The sequence below is a fragment of the Oxyura jamaicensis genome, chromosome 1, assembly GCF_011077185.1.
Source record: "Oxyura jamaicensis isolate SHBP4307 breed ruddy duck chromosome 1, BPBGC_Ojam_1.0, whole genome shotgun sequence".
NCBI lineage: Eukaryota > Metazoa > Chordata > Aves > Anseriformes > Anatidae > Oxyura > Oxyura jamaicensis.
Genome location: NC_048893.1, coordinates 118,258,836 through 118,283,612, shown reverse-complemented (window position 1 = coordinate 118,283,612; position 24,777 = coordinate 118,258,836). Strand labels below are relative to the sequence as shown.

General features: G+C 36.1%; 1 protein-coding gene across 9 annotated transcripts in view; it reads right to left on the bottom strand.

Annotated features, from left to right (window-relative positions):
- The window catches only part of DMD (dystrophin), a 1,227,136-nt gene that overhangs the window by 762,188 nt on the left and 440,171 nt on the right, over positions 1-24,777 (bottom strand). For all 9 annotated transcript variants that reach the window (XM_035333326.1, XM_035333348.1, XM_035333385.1 and 6 more), the window contains 3 exons: positions 10,398-10,586; positions 9,918-10,099; positions 2,621-2,771 (listed from right to left, as the gene is read on the bottom strand). In XM_035333326.1, the coding sequence (XP_035189217.1) occupies positions 2,621-2,771; positions 9,918-10,099; positions 10,398-10,586 (522 nt within the window). The remainder of the gene's footprint in view (positions 1-2,620; positions 2,772-9,917; positions 10,100-10,397; positions 10,587-24,777) is intronic.

The following is a 24,777-nucleotide window of genomic DNA, read 5'->3' as shown; positions in this document are numbered from 1 at the left end:
CGAAGAAGGCACTAAGCACCTCCACCCCTTCCCCATCTCCTGTAACCAAGTTTCCCCCCGCATCCAGCAAAGGATGGAGATTCTCCCTAGTCCTCCCCTTCGTGTTGATATATTTATAAAAACATTTTTTGTTATCTTCAACAGCAGTAGCCAGACTGAGCTCCAGATGAGCTCCGGCCCTTCCAATTTTGTCCCCGCGCAGCCTCGCGATATCCTTATAGTCCTCCCTAGTGGCCTGCCCACTTTTCCAAAGATTATAAACCCTCTTTTTTCTTCTAAGCTCAAGCCACAGTTCTCTGTTCAGCCAGGCTGGTCTTCTTCCCCGCCAGCTCGTCTTTGGGCACGTGGGGACAGACCGTTCCTGCGCCATTAAGATTTCCCTCTTGAAGAGCGCCCAGCCTTCCTGGACTCCTCTGCCCTTCAGAACCGCCTCCCAAGGGACTCTACCAACCAGTGTCCTCAGCAGCACAAAGTCAGCCCTCCAAAAGTCCAATACAGTGGTTTTATTGGTCCCCCTCTTGGCCCCGCCAAGAATAGAGAACTCCACCATCTCACGGCCACTCCGCCCAAGACAGCTCCCGACAATCACATCCTCCACCAGTCCCTCTCTGTCTGTGAAGAGAAGGTCCAGCGGGGCGCCACCCCCGGCAGGACCACCAACCCGCTGTGTCAGGAAGCTATCTTCCACTTTCTCCAGAAACCTCCTAGACTGCTTCCTCTGGGCTGTGTTGTGCTTCCAGGGTATGTCAGGGAAGTTGAAGTCCCCCACGAGAACCAGCGCTGACGATTTTGCAACTTCCGCCAGCTGCCTGTAGAACCCCTCATCCGCCTCCTCGTCCTGGTTCGGCGGTCTGTAACAGACCCCAACCAGGACGCTAGCCTTGTTGGCCCCGCCGATCCTAACCCAAAGGGACTCGACGATTTTCCTTTTTTTTTTTTTTCCTTCCCTAACTTTCTGTGCAAGATGGAGACCCCACCTTTCTGTAGCTTGTTAATAAAAATAAAAGCAGTCAGGATTCTGTCACTAAATAGGGAACTGAACAACTAGACTTATTTGTTCCTTATTTGCTCTGCTGAAATGCAACAAGAGGACAGGTGACAAATACGGGAAAAACAGGAGCTAAAGAAGCATTGATACTGAAACTTCAAGCCACAGAGAAGGCAATATTCTATTTATTTTCCTTTTTATCTATCTCAAGCTTTCTGTTAATGTACTAACAAGAAATTGTAAATGTTAAACGCCTAATAGTTTAAATTATTATAGTATTAAATTCTTGGGTTCTGTATTTTGTTTCTTAAAGAAAAATTGAAATACTCCCTCATCCCACTCACACAAAAACAAGGTATCCAGGATCACATCCTACCTGACACACTTTTTAGGTATTATAACTAGCTACCAACGAACAGAAGAATGTGGAAAAACAAAGTCATGGACTGTGCCACCAATAACTGAGTAGGGTATGCTCCAGTGATTAATACACATATAGTATGATAGTCACAGTCTGAAAAATAACATGGTTAACTATATATGCCTAGTCATAGTGGAAACCTTAACTGTATTACAAACTATGTTAAATTTTACACTATCAATTTCCTGCTGCTTTTTCAAGTAGAAGAATTCACTTATTTATGAAGTGATGCCCCAGTTGGAGATTAGATTAGGTATTTTAAACCCTTTAGGTAAAACACTTTAGCTTTATTTGGGGATAAAGCAATAATAATAAAAAAGGAAGAAATAAACAAAACACACGCACAAAAAGCCATATAATAATGTGGCTAAACATAACAACAAAGGAGTTCACAGACTTTTGATGTTAAGGCATACATTCATTATCCTAAGACATTTCAGAGTTTTAATTCCTTCATGGGCATAGCGTGAGCTGATTTATTCATAAGAATCCTTTTTTCTGACTTTCATGCCACTTGCTTCAGAGAGCTAAAATATAAGCAGGTCTCAAGGACTGTGAAGTGGACCAAAGTATTAAAACAATCCTTAAAATTCAGACCTCTTAACTTTATCATGACAGTTATTGATCAAGGAATAGGAGGTACAGCACTCATGGATGACTGCTTCTCCCTAGGTTCAGGTTACAACCAAGGAGAAAGCGACTTATTTCCCGATTAGTGGGTATCTGAAATATGGCAAAACCAGGATGAAAAGTGATGCTTTGCAAATGCAAGATGTAGAGGTGTGAGTTTAACACATATTGTGAAAGACGTGAGAAGTCAGAAAACCAATGAAATTAGAAAGTTTAGTATTTTTCTAATCCCCAAATTCAATTTGCCCTGAGCTAAAGAGCTGTTCTTTATAATTAAAGCATCTATTTTTTACCATTCAATTCACTGGAGACAATCATTTGTATAGAGGAACTTGTTTAAACAGGAGTTCATTGAAGGCAGTCTTAAGACAAGAGCATGCTCTATTCAGACCATTTGAATCCAAATTTGTAAAAAGTTCCTCAGCTTGTAGAGAGGAACTTTCAGAGACTTAAAATGTAAGATGGATATACATGTTGATGCATGGGGAAAGCAACAAAAACTCATAAAACTCCACAGTTGCTCTAATTCTTATGTGTCTATCAGATTGCAAATTATGCATTACATGAATTCCATAGCATACCTTATGGTCTTCTACTTGACGTTTTAGGTCCTCTAGATCTGGACCTAAGGGCTCTGAATCAATTTTCTTTGTCCTTTCCTCTGTTTTTGTTAGCCAGTCAGCTAACTGGGCTAGCTGCTGATTTTGCAGATCCATTAGGATTTTATGTAAACTGTAAAAAAAGAAATAAACATTTCAATTTATACATGGAAAAAGGAGAAGAAATGTATGCCTTGTATACTCTGTATACTCTTAATTATCCATGTTAATTCCCTAAGTCTAAAAGTAGAATACAGACTGCAAACTATATGACAGCTTTGCAAGGTTTACTTATATTGTTTCAGGGAACTTAATTAACTTTCATGTAGAGAGTTTCTTAACTTTCAGGAGAGCTGGGCCTTATAAAATTTATTTATTAAGAAAAATAAAAATAAAAAGATTTTTAAAAAAGTTTAGTAACTGCTCAGCACAGGTTTTGATTTCAGTCTTAAATCCCATTCGTAAAAATAATAATAATAATAAAACATTGTTAAACTGATTTTCATGAGGCTAGATTTCAGGCCAGAGTAAAAAATATTTTCAAACAGCCACGTGAAGATTTGTTGAAACAGTCTTGAATTAAGCCTTGAATTAAGCAATAGTTTAGTTGAAAGAGTCTAGAATTAAGATTTATTTTTTAAAATTATTATATTATTTATTAGAATTTATAGTTTGTTATAGTTTTGTTCTCCAGTTGCATTTCTATTAAAGTTGTTTGAAAATTCAATATTTTTGCTATCGTTTCTTGTATTGTCTACTACAAGCACTTAAAAGCCCTCAGATATATGTACTTAAAAGGTTCCTTGAAATTAAGGGTATTACACAGAACAAATTATTAAATTATTCAGTTATTCAGCAGAGAATACTCTCGAAAATTAAAAAAGAAATACTTCAGTTGTGCCTAAACAAAGTATTATGATAACTCCAAACTGGCATGTCCAGAAATCCATTACAAATCCTTCACATTTCATACTTACCATCCTCAGAAATCCTCCAATCTTGCCTAAACAAAATGTTCATCTCATCAAAAGAACCTTTGAAATAATATGTAAACTAGTGCTGAACAATGGAACTACAAGTATTGCTCGTATTTCCTATAACATGGGATTTTTAACTTAGATTTAACAAGCCAAAGTTGCTGTCCATGATGGCAAATTCGGTGAAACCATTTTAAGTTATACTATATAGTACCCAGATTCACATTGATTTTCTTTCTATTTGTCCATATTTTAGATGAACAAAACATTACTATGTTTTCTCCCTCAGCACCTGCAAAAATGCAGACTGGCAGCAATGCAGTGTGAGCACACAACTCCAATGAAGTGTAAGAGGCCTTGTGCAACACCAGTTAATCAACTAACAGGTACTTTCACAAATCCAAACATATAGTTTTTTGTCACTGTTTCAAGGTATACACACATAATGCAAGTACTTCTGGGTTTGTCCAAACTATTTGGGATTTCCCCAAGATAGCTTGAAAAACAATCCAGAAGTGTATTATTTTGAAAATACACATCAAAATATGTCTAAATTAAGTATCATTTTGTATTTCCTCTGGCATATCTAATAGTTTTCAAAATAATCACAACAGAAGATTGCATTGAGCATGTATATAGTTACTTTTTGGGACACTTACATTTTTCTGAACCAGGATTTAATATCTGTCAACATCAGACATACTGTGTCTGATCTCATACCCCATTTGTAGCCCATTTATATTTGAAGGCATGTCTGATACTTCAGCATTTCTATTCTTGAATGTTATTTCCTCCATTTCAATTTTGAATCTTCTCAGAAGGAGCCAAACATTTAGTCTTCAATGAGTTTTTTATACAATTACTACATGCTATTTATGCAGCTAAGTTAAATACTGTATACACAGTTTTAACTCATATTGTAAAAAGTTTGATAATTTTCCAGTACTATTCTCTGCTTTATTTATCCTTCTCATCTAACTCATATTCAATTTGTTAGATACTATTGCTTAGTGTAAGCATTGTTATAAGCAATTCCTGCGAGCACCTATCGATGTATGAATGCAAAATACTGAAAATTCTGTTGTATACATTAAGTTATAAATTCACTGTCACATTTTACATTCATGGGCAGAGCTGCCATTTAGAAAGACTTAGAAGAGCTGGAGGAACAAGAAAGTTTATAACATTCAACCAGGACAAATGCAAAGTCCTTCACCTGGAAAGGAAGAATATTTGGAATGATATAGGATGGCAACTGACTGGATGGGGAAAAACTCTGTGGAAAAAAGCTTTCTTGGGACAGACAACAACACTAGTAATTTATCTCTGGATTATTCTTTGCATCTGGATAAAAGATAAAAAACAAAATTGTCTAAAGATTTCTGAAACAGAAATAATTGAGTATTAGTAGTAGCCATAGAAAGATGAGTCAAGCCAGAATGTCTTGGAACAGTAATAGAGAGGAAATGTGAAAAATGGTCTAGGAAACAAAGAGTAGAAGCTGTATACCAGGGAGTCCTGAGGAGTATATAAACATGTAACATATGTTCTACTGCGGAGCCATGGATACAGAAAAATGGAGAAACTTCAGGCAAACATCAAGACAAGCCACCTCAGGAAATAATGATTTGGGAAAACAAACAAACAAACCTACAACTACTTGTTTTATAATAGTATTTTAGTTATATTTTAGTTATGGTCATATGCTATGGTCATATCTTGAAAGGTACTTTACTGGTCCTGGATAGTACTGAAATAGAATCAGTTGTTATACCAGGCACTTTACAAAACTATGCTATTCTCTAGAAATGTTACTAATTTTTAAAGACTCCAGTTGGTAGTTGTTGGAGGGTAAGGACAAAAGTAAAGAAATCACAGGAACGACTGGAACGAGTAATGGAAATCTTGATGGAACCTGAGACACAGAAGAAGAAGAAGAAGAAGAAGAAGAAGAAGAAGAAGAAGAAGAAGAAGAAGAAGAAAAAGATTCCAAGAAATAGGAAGTGTTCCATTAATCCAGATGACTAAACAGTAAATATCAAGCAGAAACACTTTTTTTTTTTTTTTTTTTTTTTTTTAATTAGATTTCTAATGTTTCCCCCACAGTGGGGAGCTGCAGGGATTCTTCAGTGAGAAGAATCCAGAAGAATCCACAAGAACCCTCTCATCTAACATGAAGCAGCTGCTGGCTTCTTCTCACAGAAGCCACCCCTGCAGTCCCCCGCTACCAAAACCTTGCCACATAAACAAGAGCCCAATATGTGGTGTCCAGAGCAATGAGTTTATACAGCCCAATATTTGATCTCTAACAATTGCAAAAGCAGATGAGCAGATACTGGTTTGGGAGATCACATATCTGCCCTAAAGCTTCTTGTTTTGTTATAGTCAGGATGTTGGGCTAGACTATTAGCCTGACTAACACAGATATTGACCTTTTTATAAAAATTACAGTTGCAAAAGGACTTGCTCTCCAGATGCACTGAATAAACAGACGAGTTTCTTACTTAGTAAACATGCATTGGGTTTTTCTGAGAGAAAACTTAAGGTCTTGGCAGAAAGATTTTAATGAATGACAAGATGAAGATTTTAAGATTTTAATGAAGATTTTAATGAATGACAAGATCGAGTCCCTTTGGGTTAGGATCGGCAGGGACAACAAGGCTAGTGTCCTGGTCGGGGTCTGCTATAGACCGCCGAACCAGGATGAGGAGACGGATGAGGAGTTCTACACGCAGCTGACAGAAGTTGCGAAATCTTCAGCGCTTGTACTCGTGGGGGACTTCAACTTCCCTGACATATCCTGGAAGCACAACACAGCCCAGAGAAAGCAGTCTAGGAGGTTTCTGGAGAAAGTGGAAGATAGCTTCCTGACGCAGCTGATTAGTGAGCCTACCAGGGGTGGTGCCCTGCTAGACCTTCTCTTCACAAACAGAGAAGGACTGGTGGAGGATGTGATTGTCGGGAGCTGTCTTGGGCAGAGTGACCACGAAATGGTGGAGTTCACTATTCTTGGCGAGGCCAGGAAGGGAACCAGTAAAACCACTGTACTGGACTTTCGGAGAGCTGACTTTGGGCTGCTCAGGACACTGGTTGGTAGAGTCCCTTGGGAGGCGGTTCTGAAGGGCAGAGGGGTCCAGGAAGGCTGGGCGCTCTTCAAGAGGCAAATCCTAATGGCACAGGAGCGGTCTGTTCCCATGTGCCCAAAGATGAGCCAGCGGAGAAGAAGACCAGCCTGGCTGAACAGAGAACCGTGGCTTGAGCTTAGAAGAAAAAAGAGGGTTTATAATCTTTGGAAAAGTGGGCAGGCCACTAGGGAGGACTATAAGGATGTAGCGAGGCTGTGGAGGGACAAAATTAGGAAGGCCAAAGCTCATCTGGAGCTCAATCTGGCTACTGCCGTTAAAGATAACAAAAAACGCTTTTATAAATACATCAACACAAAAAAGAGGACAAAGGAGAATCTCCATCCTTTACTGGATGCAGGGGGAAACTTAGTTACAAGAGATGAGGAAAAGGCGGAGGTGCTCAATGCCTTCTTTGCCTCAGTCTTTAGCGGCAATACCGGTTGTTCTCTGGATTCCCAGTACCCTGAGCTGGTGTAAGGGGATGGGGAGCAGGATGTGGCCCTCACCATCCACGAAGAACTGGTTGGTGACCTGCTACGGCACTTGGATGTGCACAAGTCGATGGGGCCGGATGGGATCCACCCAAGGGTACTGAGAGAACTGGCAGAGGAGCTGGCCAAGCCACTATCCATCATTTATCAACAGTCCTGGCTATCGGGGGAGATCCCAGCTGACTGGCGGCTAGCAAATGTGACGCCCATCTACAAGAAGGGCCGGAGGGCTGACCCGGGGAACTACAGGCCTGTCAGTTTGACCTCAGTACCAGGGAAGCTCATGGAGCAGATCCTCTTGGGAGTCACCATGCGGCACTTGAAGGGCAAGCAGACGATCAGGCCCAGTCAGCATGGGTTTATGGAAGGCAGGTCCTGCTTGACGAACCTGATCTCCTTCTATGACAAAGTGTCGCGCTGGGTGGATGAGGGAAAGGCTGTGGATGTGGTCTACCTTGACTTCAGTAAGGCTTTTAACACCGTCTCCCACAGCATTCTCCTCAAGAAACTGGCTGCTCTTGGCTTGGACTGGCGCACGCTTTGTTGGGTTAGAAACTGGCTGGATAGCCGGGCCCAAAGAGTTGTGGTAAATGGAGTCAAGTCCAGTTGGAGGCCGGTCACTAGTGGCGTTCCCCAGGGCTCGGTGCTGGGGCCGGTCCTCTTTAACATCTTCATTGATGATCTGGACGAGGGCATTGAGTGCACCCTCAGGAAGTTTGCAGATGACACCAAGTTAGGTGCGTGTGTCGATCTGCTCGAGGGTAGGAAGGCTCTGCAGGAGGATCTGGATAGGCTGGACCGATGGGCTGGGGTCAACTGCATGAAGTTTAACAAGGCCTAGTGCCGGGTCCTGCACCTGGGGCATAATAACCCCAAGCAGAGCTACAGGCTGGGAGATGAGTGGTTGGAGAGCTGCCAGGCGGAGAAGGACCTGGGAGTGATAGTGGACAGTCGGCTGAATATGAGCCAGCAGTGTGCTCAGGTGGCCAAGAAGGCCAACGGCATCCTGGCTTGTATCAGAAATAGTGTGACCAGCAGGGCTAGGGAGGTGATCGTCCCCCTGTACTCGGCTCTGGTGAGGCCGCACCTCGAGTACTGTGTTCAGTTTTGGGCCCCTCGCTACAAGAAGGACATCGAGGTGCTTGAGCGGGTCCAAAGAAGGGCGACGAAGCTGGTGAGGGGCCTGGAGAACAAGTCCTACGAGGAGCGGCTGAAGGAGCTGGGCTTATTCAGCCTGGAGAAGAGGAGGCTCAGGGGCGACCTTATCGCTCTCTACAGATACCTTAAAGGAGGCTGTAGAGAGGTGGGGGTTGGCCTGTTCTCCCACGTGCCTGGTGACAGGACGAGGGGGAATGGGCTAAAGTTGCGCCAGGGGAGTTTTAGGTTAGATGTTAGGAAGAGCTTCTTTACTGAACGGGTTGTGAGGCATTGGAACAGGCTGCCCAGGGAGGTGGTGGAGTCACCATCCCTGGAAGTCTTCAAAAGACGTTTAGATGTAGAGCTTAGGGATATGGTTTAGTGGGGACTGTTAGTGTTAGGTTAGAGGTTGGACTCGATCTTGAGGTCTCTTCCAACCTAGAAATTCTGTGATTCTGTGAAGTCTGTCTGGCTCAAAGTCCGGAGGAAGCCAACAGGGATCTCAGACTCAGGTTGTTTGCCAATGCATTTATTTGTCTTTGCTGTATAGAATAGCTATATTATTCAGTAATTATCACTTCTTGACTATAAAGAAGCTAATAGTGACGTTCTATTAATTTTAAAATTTCCACTGGATTTGGCTTAGTATAATAGTTGTAAACTTCTCCATTGCCTCCTTTATACAGAAAGATCAGTAGGTGTAACTAAGTTTCAAATTCATGGAAATTTGTTATTATATCAGACAGAAATTAGAAGACTCCACATGAAAAAATAAGTTTGAGGAAAAGCATTGCGAAACAGAGGTACCTAACAGACTGTTTCTTAAGACAGGAGGAATGCAACTCACACACACAAAAAAAGCCACTTTCAATTAATTTCCTGTGTTAACCACTCTGTATCTTGCAAAATAAATTACTCCACTGAAGCACAATCACAAGGTCTTACCTTTATGAACTTTCTTATACTAGATATTAATACAAAAATCAAAATTTCAATATAAGACTTATAAATGTTAAAAATAATTCAAAGACTAGTTATTAATATTTATTTTTCTACTTTTAATTGTCTTTCCACTTTAAGCTATAGATCTTGCACTTTTCTTGGATATTGCAATTTTTCCTCAGATAAACCCATATGACAATACTTTCTGGAAAGCTAACCTTCCATTTACTGCTTTTATTGCATCAACTTTTATAGGTTTTAAAGAGTTGTTTTCATTTTCTTTTTGCATCTCTGTAAAGATTCTCTCCCTTGTAGATAAATATTGTGTGATACTTGTTGAAACAATCAGAAGAAAAAGTAGAACAGGTTATATAAATTTTCATTTAAATGCTATTAGTGTCCAAGCTGTTGATAGCTGCTGATCTGTGCAGCTTCTGGTCTCAAAGCAACATGTAAGCTTCAAGGTCACTACACATTAAATTTCTGGTTAAAAAAAGAGACTGAGTCTTGTTCACATTGAAATGGAAGAAAACCACAGCTGTTATTGAAGTTCAGAATTGTTACAGTCAAGCTCAATATATATTATTTTACCTAGCATATTACTTACTTGCTTTGTTTTTCCATACTTGCTACCCTGAGACTTTCCCATCGAGAATTAAGTAGATTCATTTGTTCTTGGATTTCATTTTCTTCTTCATCTGAAAGCTTTCCAATTGTTAGTAGTTGACTTCCAACTTGCAAAACATTGCCAACACGTCCTTGGTGAGCTGTTAATTCCATCATAAAACCCTGACAATAAAAACAAAATCCTGTTTTGATTCTTTGGAAGTGAAGAACAGGCTTTGGAAAAATATCTTTGATTTCAACCCCTCCCCAAACCTTGTAACATGAAACAGAAATAAACACTTTCATATTTTGCATATGGTGCAGTTTACAGTATTACCTTTAAATTCTCCAAATAAAAAAATAAAATTATATATATATATATATATATACACACATATATATACACACATTTATATATAATTTTTAATTTATTATGGGATCCAAGAAGGTAAATGACTAACAAAAGATTATAAACATGTACCTCATGGGTGTGAAATTGTTCTTTAACAACTTCTACATCATTGGATATATCTCCTTGTGCTTGTAGTGCATCTTCAGCAGAGAGAAGCCATGTGAGTACTTCTTCTAAAGCAGTTTGGTAGTTGTCAAGATCCATTTTGGACCCCATCACTGTGGTGGTAAATGTTCTTTCTTCAACAGTTTCTAAAAACTGATCAAAAACAAAAAGAGAAATGCAAATAGCACCTACTCAGAAAGTTCTGCAAAGGAATAAAGAGAATCAAATTGTCTTGTAAAATAAAACAGCTTTTTATAAAACAAACAAACAAAAAAATCAGATGGCAAAAGAGTGGGATTATATATTAGTATTTCTGCTAATTAACCAAGATGGGTTAAAATTGTGGGAAATAACTAAATTCAGATTAAATTAGATATTTTACTTTGGAGTTTAACATTTGTAGCAACTATTCTGAATAGCTGCAATATTTAAATTGTAACTGTAGAGTGGTGTTATACTTAGTTTTCAATAAATACTCTGATTTTTCATGTCTAGTTTACTGTTTCTCATTGAATTATTTTCATTTGTAACTATTAGAAATTTATTTTCCAGAGCAGCTAGTAAAATTATATAATCAAAAAAGAAGCAAATTTCATGCTGACACTGCAAAGAAACTAAGAAAAACACAGTATGAAAAAGAAAAAAAGCCCATTAAAGTACAAGTAATGCTAGGCCTGAACTATCCATGAACACCCATTTTGTTAAAAGCATTCTGGAAAATTGAAAAAAATCCCCAAAATCTCATGCCAAATCACAACTTAAAAACAAATAAACAAACAAACAAAATCCATTACTGTTAATTCTCTTTCCCTCAAAGGCCACCCTCACATTTATATTTTAGAAGCCAAGTGACTCAAGTATAGAATTCACGCTTACATTCTATTGGGTAAAGTCAAGAGAAATCGATAAAAGAATTTACTGATTACTCTAATCTTAAAAGACTAGGACAAAACAGAACTCAGAAACAGGGACTTGATTCTTAAAAGTCTAGGACAAAACAGAAGCCAGAAACAGGGACTTGATACAGAAAATATAATCTCATTAATTTCTCAAAAAGTTCAGAGTAAGTTTAATCAATTCTCTAGCTAGTTAGTACAAAACCTAAACCCTTCACATAAAAATATGTTTAGGACTTTATCAAAAATGATATTGAGGCATTTTAATGATATAATAGCAAAAATTGTCTGTACCACTATTACTGTGAAAATAAAACAGTAGATAGAGCTTTTAAAGCCTTTCACTGTAGTTTAGGTCAGAAAGTCTAAGTTTAATACCAGAACCAAAAGAAAGAATTGTATCGGATGTAATGTGATAACTTATAATGAAATTGTCAGTCTTGATCCTCAAAACAAATTAATTCTGAATTGTACAGATCTAATAATTACATGCAATTTATGTTCATCCCACTGTTGTATATGTGTTAGAGTAGCTAAAACACCATTCATAATTTCATCGCTATTTATGTATGAAAAACAATGCTCAGTAAATAAAGCTACATCAAGAAAGCAGGCTTGGGAACCTGATGAACTCCATGGCTTGGTTTAAAGTAGTGTCCTATAAGAATATAAATAAGGAAGCACAGACAATTTCAACACACATTCCTGCTGCACAAATTAACATTTGTACTGTGTGCAAGTCTAGTTTTTAAGTGGTATACAATCATGTTAAGAAATTACCTAACCACATTACATTTATTCAGCAAGATAATTTTTTGAAGTTCCCAGTTTACTATGGAAATGATACATAGGTTTTGCATAGGTAATTACTCTTCTTTCTATAACATTACTGCTTGAAATACATCCACATATAATATGCTGGAAAAAAAAAAAAAAAAAAATTAGATGCCATAATAGCTGAGCAAGACTATGTGACTATTGCATAGATCTATTGTGATCTTCATCAAATGTTTGAAAATTTTCCATCTGAAAGCCCTTCTAGATCTGACACAGAATGTCATCTCATGCATGATACCTGTTTAACCCAACACCTTCTAACAATTCCTTCTCTGCAAAAAAATACTCAGTGTAGTTTTGCCCAGACTTTTCACTGCTTTCTCTCATGTTATTATAAATACTGCATGGAATTGCATCAAAAAATCCTGGACTCATGACCTTCAGTGGCAAAATAGTGCAGATTAACTTCTACACCATTTTAATAAAACTTTAGGAAATGTGAAGAAGAAAAGCAAACATTAACATAAATGGAAACCAAAAGAGCTTCTTGGCAGGTATTCCAAATTATGCTCTTGTTCCAAGCAGGGCAGTTTTTTGACAGAAGGAAATTGGAAAAGAGCTAGAAGAAGTATAAGCAAAGGATGTTGCAGAATGGTATCAGTAACACCTTTATTTGGCATAGGGAGGGAACAACAGCTTTTCCACCTTCCCTCAAATCTTACACCATCACTCACTGCAGAGAGCTAGGATCAGTCATGAGGTGACAGAGCAGAGGAATGGATATCAGCTGCACTTGAAATGTAAACAAAATTTTTAACACTCATCTGTGGATAACAATTCTCAACTGCTGAAACGTAAAAAAGTAACTGCACCATTATACTTTCTCTTCTTCAATGGGGATAAGAAAGAATAACAGACAGAGAATAGCCTTCAGAAGCTGAAACACTCGTAGCACTTTGTTACTCTAGAGTGCACTGAGCATGCAGAGTTTTCCCGTTCATATTTGACAGCAACATAGGCAAGGACCCCATGTGACTGTTACATTAATTTGAGCAGATCACCCTTATTATTTCAATGATAAAACCAACATATGTTTTCACACTTTGAAAACTCTGTTAAACTTCCGTCACCATCTTTAAGCACATTCTCTGTTAACAAGCTGTAGGATGGAAGTAATGGCCTGGCAACCTTGATCTGCATCTACACATGCAAAGAATATTCGGTCAACAAGCATCAGAAACATGCTTCAGAGTCAACAGTTTGTTTTGACTTTAAAAACATTTTTTAAATCTGCTGTTATAGCATGACATCACAACTTCCATCAGAGCTGCTGGTGAAAGAACGGACAGTGAAAGAACTGTCCTGCATATGGAACACAAAATAACTACTCAAAGCAGTGGGAATTCAGACTGTGCTATGTGATCACTGACCATTATTTTGGGACATGTGAGAGAAACCTATTCTGTTTCAATATGATCTGATAAAATTCATTGATCACAAATCCACCCCTCTAATTTATACATCACAAAACAAGACTGAAAGAAGTGCTAGCCAATTACAATCCCTTCTGCAAGATTCTCATCAGAACTGAGATTCTTGTTGGCTCAGCTGTAAATGGAATATCAAACACAATGTTAAATATTCACACTTGGAAGTGGACAATTACTGACCTAATACCTATGCCATTTGCTTTGTAATAAAAAGTAATATATATATATATATATATGTATATGTATATATATATAAAATTTAGGTGTTTCAATATAATATTCAGTTACAGATTTCCATTCATTACTGCAACCCAAATTTAAGTACAGCATGTTCTACAGCACCAAGAATGAATATTTCACTATGTTGAAATAATCCATATAGCACTAACAAGAATGAAATCCCTGAATTTTATAAATAATGGCAGACAAAGCAGTGTCCTTATTTCTGAATGTATACAAAATCTTTTCAAAATTTCTCAAACACTAAAAAAAAAAAAAAAAAAGAGAGAGAGAGCCATAGACGTATTGATAGAGATAGCTATTATAAATTACAATGGTTGTTTCTAACCATGATTTTTAAGAGATTAAAAAGCAATTAGAAAATTAAAGTGTTGTTACCATATATTACTACGAAGCTATACTTTGGAAAAAAAACTGCTCAAATATACATGCCGTCTCATTGAATCAAAAGGTATTCCCAATAAAGACTTTAATTATTACACAAAAGAAAGCTGATTGGGTGCAGCCAAATCAAAACATCCCATTAATTTACACAGAGTAATCTATTGAGTAACAACATATGCATGAAGACACAAGTGTTGTGGGGAAAGGAAACCTAAACAATTCAGATATTTGATGAAGGCTGTCTCATGTCCAGCTAAGAATCAGTAAGCCAACTAGCTCATAAGCGATTTTGAAAATTGGCTAGCCATTTTTGCATGGAAATGGTGAGTTGTTATAGGGGTTGACCCAGAAGGCAAAAAATACTGTGGATGCAACGGTTGTCCTTCAGGATATCTTCTTTCTTTGCTGCTGCACATAGAAGAGTCTTATCTGGATGAAAAGTGGTGAGTCTTTACATACATCACCATTTTCTGCTGGGGGGTGGGGCCTGTCAAGAGTGGAAGACCTCAAGGGCTCTTAAGCTTTAAAGTATAAGAAGAAAAAATAAAAAGCCTTTGACCTTCAAAAGCTTGGAAAAATGAGGCATGCTTGGCAGGTGTCTAAATTAATTCAGTGTCTAAATGATGAGCTTGTAGCTGCTTCAGGGTGAGAAAGCAAAGAGAAGGAGAGTTCCTCACCTACCATTGTATTATGTTCCTAAAAGGAGAAGGGCTGGACATGTTCTTGCAGATTCTTGAAGAATGTTTGCATTAGTTCAAAAAGACTGCTTCTTAGTTTTACAAATTAGTAAGGCAGTTTTAGAAAGTAGTTTTACAATAAGCACTTAGAGTGCTGCAATGTGGTCTATGTATAGAAATCTTATATAGAGAGAATATATATAATTATTATATAATGCCTTATATGATGATAAAATATTATGCCTTTATTATAATTACATCCTCTCTGTATATAACTTGTATACATAACATATAACTATATAACTTCTATATATAACATAGAAAAATATAATATATATATATATATATATATATGTATATATATATATATTTCTTCCTTCCTAAACTGCCTTTGTCTTACGGTAAGAGATGTAGAATCTGGCTCTAGACATTAGGAGTTTTAAAATTCAGAGACATCAAATGTTAAAGTAATTTATTTTTTATTTATATTTCTTATTTCTATTTTATTTAATGTAATTTTCTAATTTTGAAAACTCTCTTTACAGAATTACTATCTCAGAAAGAAGTATACATTATTCACCCTGTAACTATGATGCCTACCAGGTGAGACTGATATCACTGCTTATCAATTCAGTTCCTCCAGGTTTCTTATTACAAAATCATATTTTATGTTAAAAAAAAATAAAAATATAACTGTTCAAATTAAAATATTATTTACAAGAAACCAGACTACGTTTACTGAACAGATAATATCAGCTAGAACAGTTCAGTCATTTCTGGCAATAAAACTATGATATATTTTCCAGATCGCTTGTTAATATAATGTTAATTACTAGAGTAACATTAATTACTAAGGTAATTTTATTCATTGGTGTTTATTATTCCACTTGAAAATCTGAACTGTGATCATAGTACATTGTAGTTGCATGACAAAGATTTCAAGATGGAAGAGAAAATACAATCAGTGTGTTTATGCTATGCAGCTAAAGGTGGGGAAGGGAGAAAGGGAAAGAGGCAGTAGTCACATATCTCATTCTTTTACAGAAAATGAAGACCATACCGTAGGGGGCAATTCATGTAGACTTTGAGATGCTTTCTCTCTAACCTTCTAACTTCTGCAACAAATCACTGTTCACAAAGGCAACAGTCTCCTTTATCACACAGTTCAGACTTCCTTTTACAACATGCTCACCCAATTCACTGAAGGATATAAATTCTACCTGAATTCTACCATTTCTCTGCTTCTAGGTAGTTAACCCTCCTTTAGTGGAGAGTAAACCTGGTGCATGTGTGCATTTGTGATTTCTTGGGATTTAAAAAACAAACAAACAAAAAACAACAAACAAACAATCATCCATAAAATTTCCAGCCTTCGCAGTGCTACATGAAATGCACAGTTTGGCTGGGGAGATTTTTACTGAAAAACCAAACCAGCAAAATGCACAAATTCTGAGCTCTGTCACTGCTTCTGATGAGGCCTTTTTAAGCCACATACTTCAAACTATCCTTAGTCCAGATAACTATTTACTATCCTTTACTATTTACCTTACAGTTTAAGCCCATATTTTCTGGGGAGCTGTTCTTAGTTTCAGGTCTCAATTTCTTGTATCTTGTCTAGAGTGTTAGCTGTAAAAATCTAAGTATACCCTAAAATAGGGAAATCTGTGGTTTGCAGAGATTTATAACTTGTTTAAAGTTGAGATTTTTGATTTAATTTAAAATTGCTTGAAGAACACAGAGGCATAAGAGCTTTTCAAGAAACAGACAGCTATTTTATTACAGACAAAGCCATTTACTACTCCCTAGTCCATTCTTCAGCAACAGATGAACTGCTTTGTCTGAAGTTTTTAATTCACCATGAGAAAAGCACATCTGATCTATAACATTTCCTGAAAACCATTAAATTTTGGTGAAGTTGTGAAAAGTTAGATCATTATAAACACTATATGAACTTGAAGTGTTATATGGTCTCATGAACTGGCAGTGTTACAAGGCTGTGTGCAGTAGGAAGCTTTCCCCAGGAAAAAGCTAAAACACATGCTTTTTTGAAGTGTCTTATTATACGGCTGTGTGCTTGTTTGCTTAAAGTAATGTAAGAGAAATATATATATATATTTTTAAATATATAAGATACAAATAAAAGAGAAACAAGCTACAGAGACAAAACAAACAATAATCATGAATTAGTAAGGTATATAATATCCCCTGTAAAGAAAAATGAGTGAAAATATAAATTTCTTAGCTGCTACACAAATTTTGCATTCACTTTATGCCAGGTTAATCTAGATGCAAGACAGCAACCAATTTAAAGAAGTGGATGGTGGAAGTAAAAAGGTATACATAAAATTTATTTTTATTTGACTTCATCATTTTATATACTGTAAGGGATTTTCTTTTTCAAAAGAACTTAGAGACAAGAAAGGGGCAAACATTCTGGAGTCTTTAGGTGCTATATCAGTGGATATTCCACTGATTTAAAATAAATCTGTCTGGGAAATATAATGCAAATTATGGAAACATGTTCCCTTACTATATATCATGTCAGTGCTTTAATATATTTTCTTTATTTTACAATTACAGAATGAAAAATATTGATAACTGAGAATGGAAATTGTACACAACTACATGCATTTAAACATTAAAAAAAGTGAAATGGAATATACAAAAGGTCATTTAAATAGTACTAGACTTTTCTGGTCATATACTATTTCAATCCTTTATTTACAAGCACAGTACTGTATTTCCAGTTGTGTTTACTCAGAAAAGTAATCTTCAAAACTGTGAGCCACATATGCAATGGATCCAGGCATTGCTTATTATGGGCCACCAAAGATTCCTTTAAATGAAGTCTGCTGTGCCTTAGAGTTCATTTTTCAAATCTTGCAAATACTATATGCTTCTATGGAATTTGTAAATAATAATCAGATGTACAAATCATGCAATTAGTCCATAAAAGATGAGGAAACTTTGGGCAATTTTAATTATCAAGTCTGATCAACTAGACTTCTAATGCTGAAGTTGTTAAAAAATATATTTATGCACAAATAGATCATCTCAGTATATCTCACAAAATATGCTTGTGCTGTAAGAAAGGTGCTAGTAGAAAAGGAAAATATCACTAATAAATGACTGCTGAAGTTGCTAGAACTCAAATCTAATTAATTAGCTCAAAATCCAAAACTAAAATACATTAACTTTACCAAAGGGTGACAATTTTTCCATCTTCAGAAGATGAATGAAATTAAACTTACTGCTGAATTTTAGCACAGAAGTTACCTTAATTAAAAAAATGATATTAAGACATATACATGCATTGAACATATAGATGTTTGAAAATGCATTGATTTTCATGCCAGTGTACTACTGCCCATAACAATCTGCTCCCAGAGCTCAAAATCCAAATTACTGAATACACTGTCACAGAGGAATATAGAGAGCATAAAGTTTTGAATATAAAGTCGGGAAGATATAATCTGCAACCACAAAATTTTACCATGCACTCTTTGCAAACCTGCAAAACCATATGAATCTTAATTGGCCTGTAATGTGCACTGCATTTAGCTTTATTCTCTATAAATTTTAACCAGCGAAAGCAATAAATTAAGTTTTGCAAATATGTTTCTTAAGACATAACCCCAGATATATCAAAGCTATAATTGATACTGTTTTCTACATGGAAATAAAGACAATTTTTCAGCTTATTTTATTCACTGCATCCAACTACCAATTCTGCTGTTATTTTGAGCTTCTAAGCTGTGATAGCTCTCTTTAGGATCTTCACTGAAGAAAATCTAGTCTTCAGAATAAGATTATTTAACTCCAAAACTCTTTTTATATAGTCACACAGTACAGTATCAAAAAGCATCAATAGCAAGAGCAATTAACCACAAAATGATACATCTATAATATAACTCTTTTGAGAAATATTCAGGACAAGAGCCAATTAGTAGACATACTAATTAGTTTCTGTGAAGTTGAGGGTGGAGGCTTGGAGATTTCAAAGCAGTTAATATTGTGTTATTATAGTTGGGAGACTTTATTTAAAAAGTTGTTTTTGCAAAATCATCTAAAATCTTAAATAGTCAAATTTGCTTGAATAGGCTGAATACTATGCTCTTGGCTCTTATGTGTTTTACTTTCCCTAAATGTATTTTTAGTTTATATTAAAACAAAGAGGCTGTCCATCTTCAGGAGAAATCACTCCAAAGAATATATTTTCAATTTAAAATTAAAAGCTAACAAAAATGCTGTTACAGGAGAGGCTTACGTGATTTAATATTTCTTTCAAATTCTGTTGTATTACTACCTTGCTTGTCACAATATGTTCTGAATAATAAATCAAAAGCTGAAAATGAGAGAAAGTGATAACTATTCACCTCACAAAAGAGCTTCTTCCTATTCTGAATGCAGAAGGTTTATAAATTCTACATCAATATCGAATTTTAGTATATTTAATTAATTATATAATTAATTTAAAAAATAAATATAAAAATATAATTGATTATATAATTAAATAATTTTAGTATATAATAAAAACTAGAACATTCAAGTATTTCTAGATGTACTGAAAACTACATAAAAACTCTGCTAAATGTTTACAAAGAAAAAGCATCTGGATGGAAAAATGGGATGAAAATCTACTGAGGTCTGTTAAATATTAAAATACCATCTGTGGCTCAAGAAAATTGTGAGCCACGAAGTAGTGGAGGTTAAGTGAGAATATGCTGATACTTCAATACAGGTAATTAGTCATACCTCTTTTCTTATTCCTATGTATCCAGTATTGGTCTTTTCTGGAAACAGCGTAATTGATGAAAACCCATTGATCTCACTAATGAAAGCTATTTTGTTGCCACACAGACCTGTTATGGACATTCTCAAATTTAACGAGGTGTACAAAATAGAAATGTAGGGTACTTTCATGTTTCTCTCCCCCTTAACATTACCTTTGATTATTTGAGACCCTACAAAAATTCATGATGTAGGAAAGAGAGGAATTAAAGATGTCTAGTTTACTATTAGTTATTCTTGCTTAAGCTATTTATTAACAGCTTCTACCCACCCACATCTCCCGGTTATATTATTTTATTTCACCTATGTTTTATATTATGTTTATATTATTTCACCTATGTTTTCTTCTCAGAATAGAGAAATGTAATGTAGGAAATGAAGAAAATTAATAAAAAAATATTTAAACAAAGAAATAATATTTTTCTAATTGAAACAGATTTTTTTCAGTCACTTCATTTAATCACTGTAATAAAATGCTGCACTGTAAATTCACATGTGAAAACTAATATTTTAGAGTAATAGAAGTACCTTAGTTAGCCTTCACATAATGCCTATTTTGTAGGCCAATTTTTTTCTTGCAGCTACATATATTTGCACATCTTTCATTGACATTTTTCATGCCAAAATAATCAGAACAGCTTCCGATCTACATCTGTCTTTGCTATTTAAGGGATAAAATATTTCCTGTGTGCATGTGTATATGCACACTCACATGCATATAGAAGTAGCACATATGAGGGATACAATATCTCTGGTTTATATATACTAATACATATATACATGTATATGTAGCATACATAAATAATAAAACTAAATAATAATTCAGTATGTATGTTAGATGTGTAGCATATATAAAGAATCCTATTTACTTGTTTATAGATACAAACTATATGCCATTGTTATTTTGAGATGATGAAACAGAGGTATCCTAAAGTAGGCTATTATTCTTTCATAAATATATATTTGCAGTTCATATTAAATTATACTTCAGTTAACTGGCTAAAAGTAGACATGTTTATTAAGCCAAACCTTTACTCCAGTGTGGTTATTCTTGGTAATGTGACCTGAATTTACCTTCAGGTTCTGTTAAGAGGGAAATCACTTAATTAAAATTACTCCTCAGATATAATTACTAATGAGGTGGGCATGAAAGCATACTTCAAGAACAGAGAGCTACAGGGTTCCAATTCTATTTGTAGAGACACCGTAAAACCATGAAATTTAGGTTGTATAGCTGCTAACTTTTTAATATAGATAAAATATACAGATTAAAATATACAGATTAAAATATATATTATAAATATGCTGTTTTGTAGTCATACTCTCCTTTACATTTGCTCAAAAAGTACCAATATTTAATAAAACTTCATAACTGTATAAAACCATATTATTAAACTGTAGGTATTTAAAATCACATATCCAATGCAGTAGCTATTGTATATGTTCACAGAACATGAACAAAGCCAAAGTTAAGGTAGTTAACACAGAAGAGTTGTTAGAATCAGGAGAATTAGGATGAAAATGAATGAGTAATTAAAAACTGATTTTAAAAGCCATGAATACAGAAGAGAATGATTTTGAAACTGAATTTAAGAGAGACGGGAAAAGACTAGAAATAGCAAAAAGTCAGATGGCAGAACAGGGAAAGCACTGGGTAACAGAAAAGATACAGGAACCATGAAATTAGGGATGTGAGTAAGAATAAATGAGGTCAGAGAAACAATGAAACTAATTTTTAAGATCACAAATACTGGAAGTATACAGAATGTGTTCTGGAAAGGAATGAATAATTATGGATAGATTAAAAATATTTTAGAAAAGATAATCATATTAGAAACTGTAAGGGCATAAAAAGACTGGAGTAAAAAACAACATATAATGTTTAGAGGAATTAATGCTTTATTCTTCATATTTGAAATATTTGAAAACACAGTTCCAGTGGGAAAACCATGTAGTCACTTATTGGTTATCACACTCCGATGCCTTTAAGAACAGACAAAATGTTGTACACTTTCTATTTCTTGATGCTACTGCCAAATTCAAACTCAACAAGTTACTCTTAATAAACTAAGTAATAGGAAAACTGCATTTCCCCTAATGGTACAAATAACACACATGAGCTTCCCTTCAGTTGTTCATTTCTGCTAGCTTATATTGTCTGCATACAATTTTATTAAATGCTGCTAGTGAAAAAAATATATAAACTGTTTATAATTACTTTTTATATTGGATTGAATATATTGAATTTATATACCCATAAATATAGATTATATAACATATTACAATAAATAGTATGTATTATATATATAACAAATATATATTGGCTTAAATATATTTATGGTAAACATAAATTTATTTATGGTAAAATGAGACCACATCAGGCTGGTGGCTGGTCACCAGTGGGTCCGTTTTAGGGCCAGTTCTCTTCAGTGTTTTTTGGATGTAGGATGCATTTCGGATGTAGGACTAGAAGGCGTTTGGGGCAAATTTGCTGATGACACTGAACTGGGAGGAGCTGTTGACTCTGTTGAGGGTGGAAAAGCCTTGCAGAGATATCTGGACAGATTGGAAAGCTGGGCAATCACCAACTGCATGAAGTTTAACAAGAGCAAGTGCCAGGTCCTGCACCTGGGACATGGCAACCCTGGCTATACGTACAGACTGGGCGACGAGACGCTGAACAGCAGGCCCTCAGAGAGGGATCTGGGGGTTGTGGTGACAGCAAGCTGAACAGAAGTCAGCAGTGTGCTCTGGAAGCCAGAAGGGCCAACCGTTGCATCAAGCATGGCATTGCTAGTCAGTTGAGGGAAGTGATTGTCCCACTTTACTCTGAGATGGTGCGGCCTCACCTCGAGTACTGTATGCAGTTCTGGGCACCACAGTATAAAAAGGATGTGAAACTGTTGGAGAGTGTCCAGGGAAGGGCTATGAACATGGTGAAGGACCTAGAGGGAAAGATGTACAAGGAGCGGCTGAGGTCACTCGGCCTGTTCAGTCTAGAAAAGAGGAGGCTTAGGGGGTCTTCAGCTTCCTCGTGAGGGGTAGCAGAGGGGCAGGCACCAATCTATTCTCTTTAGTGACAAGTGATAGGACCCGAGGGAATGGTGTCAAGCTGCGACAGGGGAGGTTCAGGCTGGATATCAGGAAAAGGTTCTTCACAAGAGGGTTGTCGTGCAATGGAATAGGCTCCCCAGTGAAGTAGCCACTGCACCAAGCCTGTCAGAGTTTAAGAAGCATTTGGACTGTGCTCTTAGTCACATGGTCTGAATTTATAGGCAGACCTGTGTGGTGCCAGGAGCTGGACTCAATGATCCTATGGGTCCCTTCCAACTCGGGATAATCTATGATTGTATGATATTGGACATGTACGCTTTTATCAATAACCCTATGTTCAAGAGACTAACTGGTATAGGATTAGCTTAAATGAACATTATTTAAAGTCTAGTATGTGAACTCTGTAAAATCCATATCACAAAACAGAGAAATGGCTGCAGGGCTAGGAATTTCCCACAAAGTAGTGTTACACTGAGGCCTGACATGAAGCCTGAAGTCACAAAGCAAATCAGTGCTGGGTAACATTGTCCCTCTGTTGGCCACAACTGCATCTGAAATTATTTTAATTCACATCTACTGAAGTTTATCAGTCTAAATGTTAAAAGTAATCCTGCATATAAACATTGTATTTCATATACCAGAGAAAAACGAAACTATAATTCCTGTCTGAAGAACAAAAATCTACAAGATATTGAAGGCTTGATTTTTCATAATTTAAGCATTTAAGGCAGCCAGACTCACATTTTGCTTTTTAAATAGCCTTGCCAAAAGCCTATTTACACTAGTACCAGTCTCCATAGATAGGTTTTATTTCATTTCATATTTACATTTTCAATATATTTTAAGAAGTTCTTTTCTAGGTACTGCAGTGTTTAACAACTTAATTTTCTTTTTCTTTGTACTTGAACCCGTCTACAGAGTTCAGGCAGTAGGTAGCAAGTAAAAATAAAAACAGTAAGATGAAAGCTTTGCTTGGGATCAATATTAGAAAACCATTTCAAAAAACAAAACAAAACAAAAAAAGTAAAATAAGGAGTCATCGTCATTCTTCTTGGTCAGGTGTTCAAGGAGATGAAGTGATGCAACAGAAACAAGTTTTTCCTAAATATAAAACTGAAGCAAAAAGGTAAATTTAAGTGGAGATTTTCAAGTGTCTCAGAAAATTAAGGATCCTTTTTTTCTAAGTGTGAAGCTAGACAGACTGTCTCATTACAGAGATTGAGTACAAGACAAAACACTCGTCAACATATTTTCTCTTGGGTCTTAATACAGTGAATTCAAGGATACATATTTGGGAATTGTGGCCTATTATCTGCATGAGCTTATGAACACTTCCTAAGCAAGCAAGGGAAAGGAAGGGAACTCTTTGCCAGAACTACCAGAACTGCTAATCATGTTAGTAACAGCTTTTTAAAAGGCTTAACTTCAACCAAATGTGGATAAGCACAGACCACAGAGCAAGAAGGCACTGAGTGAATTGGTTGGTAGAAGAGATTTTCTTTGAATCTGAGATGCATCACAGTTAAGCAAAGTAAGACTTGCCTGGCCAAAATTTGTGCAACTAAAATGATAGGTCTTGCTGAGAATATTTCTGAGTAACAAAGAGATTAAGATTTCACCAAGGATTTAAAGACAATTGCACACAGGTTCTGAATGCAAGTGTTAAGAATCAGAGGAGACATAAGGAGACAGATAAAGTGAAGTGAAATGTTTTAAAGTTATAAGGGTAATAATATAAAAGACTTTGACAGATGACGGTGTAACAGAATGCATTGAGAAAACAGGCTATACAGTGCTTCAAGCTTTCAGAAATTAAAAAACAAAACCACAACAATATACATACATGCATTTACATAGCATGATTCATTTTAAAGGCTTGATGCTGCCACTTGCAATGTCAAATGAGGCTGAGGAACTTTCACAAAGATTGCCTGTTTTTCCTGAGTTTACAAATGTTGACGAAGAGAAGAAAAGTGTGAAACACATAAAAACACAGTGTCCTACTGTGACCATGGTCCTGGAAGTTCAGGATTTC